Raw genomic sequence first — 11,622 nt, 5'->3', positions numbered from 1 at the left:
AAACTATATTAACTGCTCATGTCACATACTTGCCTTTCCATACCTCTGTATCTCTAAAACTGCCTGGGTTCAGGCTACACCAAATATTATCTGAAAACTCTTGTCATTTCTGCTAAGAGAAAGCAGTTTATTAAAACCCCAAGAAAATCCATTTCAATACTTGAGATTCTACCTAGCACATTCAATAAGGTTGCTCCAATACAGCAGGTGAATGGGAAACTGGAAGTGTACATCAAGATTCAGACTTGCCAAGACTCTTGGGTAAGTGCCAGATGGCACAGAAAGGGCAGGAATTTTGTGAGAGAGCTCATGAGGTGAGGTAAGGCCACAAATCCTACCACACCTCAAAGTACGCAGAACTTTGAGAAAAAGGAGAGGGAGGCAGCTAAGCTCTTTAAGATATCACAGCCTGTAGACCCTGACAGGATTTCACAGGCCTTGAAGAGTGAAAAGGGAGAAAAAAAAACAGTGGGACAGAGCCACTTTTAGCACAGGCAATGGGAACTGCTAATAAAGGACAAAGAGTACAAAAAAGAATGATTAAGAATTCCAGTATTTTATTGGTGAGTTTGACGCCTGGTTGAACAATACATACATTTGGAACTGGACATTCAGTAACTCCCACATACAAACGATCACGGTACCCTGGCAAATTCACAGGGCAGAAGGAATAGCCATTTAAATGATGCAGGCCCCCAGGAGCAGGACAAACAGTAGTAGGTAAGCAGGTTAGCTGGAAGGAATGGGAGAGGAATGAAGGAGAGTGTGGGATATCCAAGCTCCAGGCATTTGCCTTCCCTAGTTCAAACTAACCAGCTGATTTCCCCAGGTGCTCTCTATAGAGACAAGCTTTTCCAGAGGACAACTCATTGCACAATATTAAACTGCTGCTCTACACAACTCCCATGAATTTATTCCCTGTTTCCTAGGGAAATACTGCTCTCACCAGCACTTGAAGAGCATGCTCAGGGAGATGTGCTGACTAATTCTGATGCCTAGAGATGTGTGAATCTCCTTTCCCTTTTCCCTCCCTCCCCAACTACCCATTGTGAGTTAGCATGTAAACAAGTGACATTCACCCCATATTCACAGATCAGGAGTTTGTCAAGGAACAGGACCTTTCACTGGCTGTCATACCTAACAGACACACACAGAAGATTCTAATTCATTCTAATCCCAGATGGACTGTTTGTGTTTTGCCAAAAATCCACTTTCCCTCCTCACAGAACATCAGATCTGCCTATGCCACGTGCACCACAGTGGCACAGAAGTCCCTGTGGATGCTCAGTAAGGTGTCCATTTGAGTGGACAAGCACAGGATCAGCCTGCAACAAATCTGCTGCCAACTCACATGGGTCTCAATCCACTGAAGGCAACAGGAGAATTTTACTGATTTTAACAGATAGGGTAGAGTTAAACAAATGCCACACGCAGAATTCATTCACACATCAAGCTCCAGTCACTGCTGAAATCCAACCAATGTGGAAGAAAATTGTACAGACTTTTCTTTCTTGTTACTAGCAGACTGAATTGTACCTAACTCCTGAATGAACATTTACCTAAAGGAAGACTTGTAACTGTCAATATTGACTGGCTGCAATTATGTGTACTTTCACAACATATATGCTCCCTTATTAAAAAGTCGCCCAAATGATAAAATAGAAAATAAAAGATTGTTTTAGTTTGAAAGAATAATTGCACAGACTTAAGTTTGCTTCTATGTTTATATGGCACCAACAGATGCTGTAATCAGAAAGTAAAAGGAAACCAGAGGAATTTTTAATAATGTTGTGCAGTGCTTAGGCTTCCAAAACTAAAATGCTTCTTTAGGGAAGTGATAATGTTCTCATATGTGTTCCTGTGACTACAGTAAAAATGCAAAAGACCCATTCCCACAGGTGTCATATGCTATAACCTGGGCTGATTTTGTCTAGGGTAGTGTTAATTTGATTCAGAGTAGCTAATATGGGGCTAATGTTTTGGATTTTGCTGGAAACAAGTGTTGAAAACATAGGGATATTTTAGTTACAGCCAAGCCGTGTTTGCACGGCCTCAAGGCCTTTCCTGCTTCTCACCCCATCCTACCAGCAAGTAGGCTGGGGATGCACAGGAATTTGGGAGGGGACACAGCCAGGACAGCTGACCACAGATTGATATTCCATACCATATGGCATACAAAGCTGGGGAAGGAGAATGAAGGGGGGGACATTTGGAGTGAGAGTGCCTGTTTTCCCAAGTAGCTGCTGTGTGTGTGTGATGTCCCTGATTTCCTGGGAGTGGCTGAACACCTGCCTGCCCATGGGAAGCAGTGAATGAATTCCCTATTTTGCTTTGCTTGCACGTGCAGCTTTTGCTTTATCTGTTAAACTGTCCTTACCTCAACCCACCTTTTTTCCCCCCTCACTATTCTATTACCCTTCTGTTTCTCTCCCCCATCCCACTGAGGTTCAATAAGCAGCTGACTGGTGCTTAGTTGCCAGCTGGGGTTGAACCACAACATAAGCACATGGATATATTTGGAAATTGCTCTGTTTTCTACAATACTATTTTAAATTTATCACAATTCCTAATGAATTTCTCTGTTTCCAGGAGTGCATTAGTGATTTTCTTTTCTTAAATGCAAGATGTTTATTATTTTTTGCTATGATCCACTCCCATGCTGAATTAGAACATAAATGAAGGAGAATAATATGCTGCTTCCAGTACAAACCCCAAAATATTTAGGTTCTGTAGAGAGCAGGCAGGCAATGCATTAGTTCAATGCATGTCTCTAATCTCAGCTGAGAAAAGATTTCTGTGTTACTACCAGGCACCAAGAAACTGAATGAAACACAGATCTCTCTATGAAGAGACAAGATTCTTCTTCTATTCTGGTTTGATACCAATACAGATTTAATTTGATGGAAGCCAACCTCCAGTGTGAAAACCAGACACCCCCAAAAAACCCTAAAACACACACAGCCCCCCACCCTCCCCCATACCTAACAAGCAAAACTACTAATTAGAGCAAACACACGCAACAACTCAGGGCAATTGGAAGAAAAGGCCAGACTGTGACAAGTTCTGTATTTCAAGTAAAGAGGTGGAACACTGAACTGGAACTTCATTCTAGAAAATAGTACATGAATACTATTGAGACACATTCACTTCCAGACATGTCTGGAATGGGAGGACAGACCCTGGGAGAGAGAATTATATAATATTTACACTCCTGCAGGATCTACTGTCAGGGATATTCCCAGCTGAATCCCAGAAAAGCCTGTTGTTGCTAGGTTCCTAACTACCTGAAAGGACAGGGACACAGCAGAGCAGGGGAATTGCTTTGGTCTGGTGTAAACCAGAAGGCACTGGGTATAGCCCAGACTCCCAGAACACCCGGAGAGCCCAGGAATCACAAGCAGTCAAAAAGAAGGTAATGAAACAGAAATAGCAACTACTTAATGGCAACAGTGAGTTCTAGCCCTACAGCTTTTCCATCTGTCACGCTCTTCCTTCCTTAAGAGCAGTCTCAGGAATAGATTTTCTCTGGCTCTTCACAGTACTGTTGGATCACCTCGGCAAGGTCAAGACACCGCAAAATTCGCCATTTCTCAGCAGCCAGCTCCTCCTTGGAGACCTGGCCCAGCAGTTTCTTGGCAAAGAGGTTCTGATCCTGCATGAAAAGGCCTACAGAAGACCTTGGGGCTTCAGGGAAGTTCTCCAGGCAACCACTTGTGAAACAGAAGTTGATTTTCTTTTCACGTCTCATCCCTGGTCCCCTTTCTTCAATCCAAGTCAAGGGCCTAGTGTGAAGGAACAGAGAAAAAGTATTAATTAAGAAATTGAATCAACAATTTTAATTTGTTTGGGTTTTTTCCTCCACATTTGCAGAAAATGTTCTAATAAATGCACTATTTTTGAATACAAATCATCACATACTTAGGCGATGTATCCTGACCAACATGCCTTGAGGTTATAGAGCTCAACAGCAGGTAATAGTATTAACTCTGCTACTGTTTCATGCCGTGACTTTCAGCACACCATCTAAGCTCTGTCCAGCTTTGTTTACCCAATGCACAAAATGAAGCAAGCAACATCAAGCCACATCATAAGAGGGAAGTTCATGGGCTGTTTGTTTGTGGACCTGGATGAAAAGTGCAGTTAAAGGTCCAAAAATTTTGTTCATAATTCAGTCACAGCTAAACTCAAAAGGCTCTCAATGTCTAGTCATTCCTCCAGCAAGAATAGATTTAAGTCACACAGGTACATAATGATGACCCAGGTGCTAGTATGCGAGCTAAACCCCACCCCTTTGGGATGAGTTGGACAAATTCACTGACACAGACACAAGTGTCCATACTCTTTGAACTTTTAATATGCTTTGTTTTCATCACTGGGAGCACTGTGCTGATCCTAAAAATTAGACCTACACAGACTCTTGGGCAGGCCTTTCTTAATCAAAGCAGAGTTCTGTCTTATGCTAAAACACTAGCACGGTCTCCAAACCAAGCCTGGCAGTATTGGCTATTAACTTACATAGGTCACACTGTCCTTCCCAACTTCCCACCTTGGCAGAGGGGAAAGGAGCCATGGGACATGCTGTGCCACTTCAGGGGTCCTAACAGACCCCTTGACTCAACATTGCAATACCTTTCAGGAATGGTCCTCAACACCAGCCATAGTCACAATGCTCTCTTCCTGCTCTTTCATCAACTGCCTGAACCATAGTACTGTCTTCCTGCAGTTCATTCATCAGCACTCACTACTGTCTGTGTTTAGAGAATGCACATTATTTTTCTTACTTGGTTATTGATGGCCCTTCCACAGTCCTTTATGGCCCACTTTAGTCTGCCACTCACAAGTTATGAAGGCATCAATAGCCCAGAAGAATAAATTCTGTCTCCAAGTACTGCCCATTAAATCTTCAGTATCATTAGATCCGGAAAGAAAGTCCTTGTCAATCTGCCCTGAACACATTCTGCAGAGTGCTCAGCTTTATGTTCCTGCACTTCTCATCTTTTATGCTCTAGGATTCAGTTTCTATATTTACATCAGCATATCAATTATTCTTTGCTCACCTGTACTCCCACATCCTCACCACTCCCCCTACAAAGTAAACATGGCCAGATGAAACTGATTGAATAGAATGAAACAACTGGAGGGGAAAAAAAATACCCAAATCACAGCCTGCAAGAATGCATCAAAAAATTCATAGAGGACTAATAAATGCAAAGGCACCACACATTTTAGGACATCTCAGGTCTCCATGCCATTGCAGGTGCATTTGGGGACCATATTGCTCCATGTTTTCTGTGTTCCCATCCTCCTTCTCTGAGGTAAAGACTGTTGATCTGGGTCAGAGGCAGGCTGCTGAGCAAGCTGGGCTTTGCTCTGACTCGACAGAGCCAGTTTTATATTCCTGTGATAGTAAACAGTCACAGAGGGTTCAGGCCACTGTTACTCAAAGCTGCTTTATCTCAGGTAGGTAGGCATGAAGAAACCACCGGGCAGGCACAGGCAAAAATCTCCATCATGTAATAGCAAGAAGCTCTTGATATGATCCAAAACAGGCCCTGTCGGTGCAGGATCACCTCTCTGGGGGGATCTAGAGCAGATGCACACCAGTGATCAGGTTCAAGTGTATGCCTTCTGCTCTAGCTTGGGAAGCCACTGAACCAGAAGCACAAATGTGCAGAGCGGACAGAATTTAATCAAAGTGATTAGAATGATTTAGCTCAGTGAGCAGGAAAATGTTGGATTTCCTAATAGATTTATCTTCTGCAATTGGAGTTTTAGTCATTTTCCCAAAGAGAGGTTGATTCTACTTGATTGGTAAGCAAAATGTCTTCATTTTTAATTAACAACTTCTACTCTGAAATAAGCCTCTTGTTTTGCTATAAAGATAAGTATGTTGCAAGTCCACACATTATTTAAGCAATTTTGTAGCTTAAGAAACAGATTCCTTTTCTATGTCGGAAAGTTGTGAAGGGCTGTTGCTTTTTTCATAGACAATTTACCCATTTTCATTAAAGATTTATATCAAAGTTTTATCTAGCTACAGATATTAAAAGTGTTAGTAGAGTTACTTACAAGCAACAAATCCAACATTTTTGATATCTGAATAAAGCCGGGTTACACGTGTTGAGTAGTTAAAGAAAAAGAAAATTTAATCAAACCACCTTTATACTTTTTGCAAAGCAAACAGTCTGCAAGGAAGAAAACACCCTGACTTTCTACAGCCATTTTGTCTTTCCAAATTTCCAATAGCATTTTCTCAGCTATATTGAAAAAGACTTTTTGCTTTTCTGATTCCCTTTTTCCTCAAATGAGTGGCCCTTGCTTGACTGCAATAGCTCAATAAACCAACATGAAGCAAACACTCTTTGTACCTCCAGAAGAATTAAGCTGGTTTCATGCTTGGAAGAATTCTGGATCCACTCAGCTTAAAATTTTATGCAGTGGCTTCTGCAGAAAGCATGTATTATATCATTTTCTATGAATGTTCAATTTGAAGCTATTTTATTAGACTGTAAGCTTAGCTCTCCATAGAAACATAACTTCAAATGTTTCTTTTCAGAATATTTTTAGAAAATGTCTTCAATTTCTTTTAAACATTTTCCTTTTAACTCTTTGAAAATGCCAATATTTTTGATTTATCATTAAATCAATGAGAGACTCCCTTAGCTTGGATGGGAATTAGACAATTGGACCCTATCCCTGGTTAACATCAAAAGAGATGCTGCCCAAATCATTATCTCTCCAGCTTGCACTAAAAATTGATTTCTGACATTTACTAAATCCCAGCTCTGTAACCCTGGGACAGGAGCTGCAGTCCCAAATCAGATGTGCCGTCAGTAGAAGCTTGGCTTTTCCTGGATTGCTCAATGTTGTATCACAGAGAGGCTGTCAGCTGAGCTGTCTTGGACACACAACAGAGGCAGAGGTCATCTCTCAAATAGCTGGGTGGAGGCACTAACACACACCTCCCAAATCCACCCAGAGCCAGACAAGCAGCGAGGGTGGGCTGTGCAGTGGAGACAGACTATAACCTTTGCACAAATCCCTGTTTAACAAGCAGAACACAGGCTCCTGCATTCTGCACCTGCTGTATTTCCCAAGGCAGAAAATAGGATGAATTAACCTGATTTCTCAAGGTTACTGTATTCATGTCTTTCAAAAAAGCATGGGATAGCTCTCATGAAAGGTATAGACCTTTCCCATCCTTCAGCAAAATAAAGGTTGGGCAAATTAGATCCAAAACACCAACACCATTACTGCTGGGCCATACCTTCACTTGACAAGAGAGTGGGCCAAATTCTCTGCTGCAATAACTCCACTGACGTCAGTGGAGGAAGGTCAGCACGAAATATGGCCCCAGCACCGATCACAATACAGGAACGCTATGTAATTTTCCATCCACCCTAAATTATCCCAGAGGCATAAAACCGACAGTCCCCAAAGTTATTAAAACACTCATGGTGAGAAAACACTGATCCATACAATTTGTAGTGGCCAACAGAAGCAAATATTGGTTAGTGCTGAGGAGCAGGAAAAAAAAAACATAACCCAGAAACAGCTCTGTATCCAGCAAATATCATCCATAGCAGCTAAGGACTACCCAGGACAGGACAGCCAGGGAAATGTTTAAAGCACCCGCTAGTTCCATCTGCTGGAAGTAGTTCAAAATCTCACCCTAACTGGATCTTTACAGCTACTTATGTTACTAGCAAATTGCTAAGAGGGTAAACAGAGCTGTATACAGAGTTCTGTCCTCTCACAACTGCATTTCAAAAGGAACTGGAAATGCTGTTTTATTTAAAGAGAGAGGAAGATTGCTAGGACAAGATGATAATCCCATGATAAACTGCAATGGAGTTTGTAGAAGTTATTCACTCCCCAAATAGCTAGTCCTTCAGGTTACTACTTTAACTAAACATTTATCTAAAATGCTGCATTAGGTTTGGGCTTTTTAGGCAGTCTATCAGCATATCTGCAACCAAAAAAAAAAAAAAAAGTAACAAGGAGTTCCATCACCATTGGATAATTTCTCTCTACCTTTTCACATCAGATAATTCTCAAATTATATCTTGTTGCTTTAAACTGACATTGTAACTTCAATTTATTTGAAAGGACATGAACTCTGCACAGATGGTCCAGAATGACCAAACCTGAGAGTTTCCACCACTCTCTGGACCAAGCTGAGTAGTCAAGTGATAGTATGAAATGCTGGTGACTTACTTCATAGTTACAATATACCACTTTTTAGCAAGGCTATTAAAAATATCCTAGTTGATAGGAAGGATATTGTCACTGCATAATAAAGGGAGATCAAATTCAATTATCATAAAATGCATCTTTAAAAGACATGTACACTTTCATACCAGCCTCCACCCATTCTGTTTCCACAAGAGGAGAAGAGAATGCAGAACTCCTGCAGGCCGAAGTCCTGCAGATGAGGAAGAGCCTGGCTCATGTGTTGCCACAGACATTACTCACTTCTTGTTTGCTGTCTGAAAGTGAACAGTCATTCTGGAATAATTCTTATCCTTCTGCTTCTCTCTGGTGGCAGAGGTAACAGTGAGGTCCCCGAAGAGGTCAATCAGCCATGTCAGACGGGCAATTCCACTGAAAGCTGGGAATCCTGATTTGTTTTCATCGAGGACACTACCTGGCAGAATAGGAACTCTTGAGGAATAGGAAATAGAATGCCTTCTGCATAGGAAAGGATGAAGAAATTGCAGTGTTGCAGGCCTAAAGATCAGAGTGTAGAAAGGTCAGTGGATGGACTGAGTGGGAAAATCAATAAACACATTTAATGTCGAAATGGATCAGTTGATGAGCTATAGCAGAGTGGGCTGCATAAAGTACATACACAACAAACCTTTCAGGACACGTTGAAGCCAATGGATTCAACAAGGGCATTATCCAGAACCACTACCTGTGTCTCTACTCAGTTTATAGACAGAGTCTAGTGTGAAAGGACTGAATGAAGCCTGGAGGCACTGGCATCCCTGGGGAGCGAATCCAGATGGGCTTTGATTTCTTCAGAGCTACTGACCTGTGAAATGCAATGTTCCCTTCACCAGGTCTTTCCCAGCCACCTCTTTTTTCAGCTGCTTGTACTCTTCAGTAAGAAGTTCAATGTGCTCCACATGAAGTACTTTACCTGCCATTAAAAAAGAAAAAAAAAAAAAAAAAAGTCAGAACATATTAAATACAAGTTTTCTGTGTGAATTAAAGTCATGTCTAAACAGTAAAGGCTTCACTAGGTACCAGTGGGAACTCAATCAGAAATATTCTCCTGCATGACTCACAAAGTGATGTCAGGAAGAAAATCAAACACAGAAACGTGGGCCCTGAGCTGAAGCATCAATCTGGGTTAATGATTTTCAGGAGACAACAAATACAGAGACTACAGGAACAGTAGCCACTATGTTGAACAGAAACTCTGTAATGAAACCCAGTACCCAGCTAAGGCTGAAACATGAGTCTTCAGAGTAACGGATGGATTAATTCTTGGCCTCTTTCCCCTCACATTTCCTTGTTCTGCATTTTTCCTCCCAGGGTAGTAGGAAAGAAAAAGGAAGGGGAAAAAAATAGCATAATGCTCAGACCCAGATTGGAACAATATGTTAAGGAGTACCTCCCTCCACTGCAACTAATTGGGCTACTTTGAAATAGAGGTTATCCAATACAAGTTGAATGTGTCCCTCACCCAGTATGTGTTTTTCTGGAAGATTTCCAGAGGACTCATTGTAGGCTGCTGACAGGAATTGCTGCTGCTTCAAGAAGAGAGGCATAAATTCTGCTCAATGGGAAACCATTTGGTGAGCAACAAGGCAATAACTGGTGTTGGTACAGGGAAACAGCAAAGCAGAAATTCTACACCTCCAGTGTTTCAGGACAAAAGTCACGAAGATCTTTAAGAAGCAGTGGTACGAAAAGTGCAGCTTGTCCAAATGATTTGCACTCTGCTTCTGCCCAGCACTGCTCTTTCCCTTGCAGCCTCATTCACCCCCACTGGCCCCAGCTAAACTGCCAGCTTCAGACCCTTTGCACCACTGGGATGGGACCACACTCTTCCTGGAAATAAAAAGATTTTCCTTAGAAACAAGCTGTCTTTCAGACAGGGATGCCTTGCTGGCCTACAGCATGAGCAGCTGTGCATGGCCAGCACACCACAAATTCTAGAAGCTATGAGAGCTGTCTGCAGTTTCATTTCCAGGGAGAGAGAGAAAACCGAATTGCACAAGTCCAATAGCTGCACTCATCAAGTGCTTTACCATCACCTTGACAGAAGTTTTCCTCTTTAACTGCACTCTAAGTGTCACAAATAGAGGCTAGAGTTTTTGTGAGGGCAAACATACCTTACTCTTAGCATTGACATTTGTGTGTTTGTTCCCCTAGTTGGCACAAGTATTACATCCTAGACCGGCACATCTCTGAGACAGTCATACTCCCTTGAATGTGATGACAAAGTAGGCTGGAGACTTGCCTTTGAGTTTGGTGCCTTTGGTGCTACCCAACAGGTAACACTGCTTACACTCTTGAGAACAAATGTGTTACCTTTCTGCTCGGCCATCTCCCAGAGCTCATGGCCTGCCTTAGCAGACAAAGCCATGGGGTACTCAACAAGGACATGTTTCCCAGCTTCTAAGAACATTCTGAAAGAGATAAAAGATCAGCCATTAAAAAGAATATTATCCTAATCCTCTCTCACCACAGTGCAAGCTGTTTCTCATCCCCACAGCCAGCTTCACTTGAAGAGATGTACAACATGGAGTAACAGAAATAAAAGGCAACTTTCCTAGCAAGGATGGTGTGGTGGCTACATCACACATTTAAACAGCAGGGGAGTAGGGTTTTATTTTTCTTTTGACACAGAATTCCCTCACTCACATCAAGTTGCAAAAATGCTACAGCGTTGAATGCCGAAATTTCTGACTTATACACTTGTCAGCAGTTGGAGTGGAGCACTGGATTACCCTTCCATAAGATAATCTATGAGGAAAGGCTTTAAATCCTGTTTTAAGCTACCTGTCCATCAAAAACAGGCCTAGAGGTGCGGAAATGGAATTACTTGGGAAATTAATGCATGTTAAATCCTCCTCTCTTCCAGGGCTTATTGGTGCCCTAGGGAACTCACTACCATTCACTTCAGGCCTCTGGTCCAGCAGTCTTTCCTCAGTGTTCATAGGTACTCCTGCAACAGCTTTACACAGCTCCTCTGTGCTTCTAAATAACAGGGGAAAGGGAGAAAAGAAGGTGGGGGAAACCCCCCCAAATACCTGATTGTTTCTTCATGGCTTCTGTTCTCTGTGCTGATGAAGGCTGCATGGATGTCTTTGTTTCTCAGAGCATCTTCCAGGCTAATCTGCTTTGCCTCATTAATATTGCCAAAACTTCTCCTGCATATTTAGCATAAATAAAACCAGAGTATAACTGTCACAGTCCATTTTTCCCAACCACATGTTTGTGTGTGATGGGGATTCAAGGAAGATTACTGTTAATCATGCATTTCAACAGCATTGTTTCTCAAAAAAACAGTGGTGGAAACCCTATCTTCAGTGCTCTTCAAGGTTACCTGTAGCACTGGCAGAGGCATCAGAGAACCAAAAGTGTATTTGGCAGGAAGATAAAGTG

At 42.0% G+C, this 11,622-nt stretch overlaps 1 protein-coding gene across 15 annotated transcripts in view; it reads right to left on the bottom strand.

The window, feature by feature from the left end:
- Positions 1–535: 535 nt before the first annotated feature.
- Positions 536–11,622, bottom strand: part of BLVRA (biliverdin reductase A) — a 28,879-nt gene continuing 17,792 nt past the window's right edge. For all 15 annotated transcript variants that reach the window (XM_063405558.1, XM_063405600.1, XM_063405656.1 and 12 more), the window contains 5 exons: positions 11,268–11,387; positions 10,546–10,643; positions 9,038–9,145; positions 8,476–8,647; positions 536–3,782 (listed from right to left, as the gene is read on the bottom strand). In XM_063405558.1, coding sequence (XP_063261628.1) covers positions 3,509–3,782; positions 8,476–8,647; positions 9,038–9,145; positions 10,546–10,643; positions 11,268–11,387 — 772 coding nt within the window. In that variant the 3' untranslated portion in view covers positions 536–3,508. The remainder of the gene's footprint in view (positions 3,783–8,475; positions 8,648–9,037; positions 9,146–10,545; positions 10,644–11,267; positions 11,388–11,622) is intronic.

The sequence above is a fragment of the Prinia subflava genome, chromosome 1 (genome assembly GCF_021018805.1).
Source record: "Prinia subflava isolate CZ2003 ecotype Zambia chromosome 1, Cam_Psub_1.2, whole genome shotgun sequence".
Taxonomy (NCBI): Eukaryota; Metazoa; Chordata; class Aves; order Passeriformes; family Cisticolidae; genus Prinia; species Prinia subflava.
Note: the sequence above shows the minus strand (reverse complement) of the source record. Positions and strands in the feature narration are given on the sequence as shown.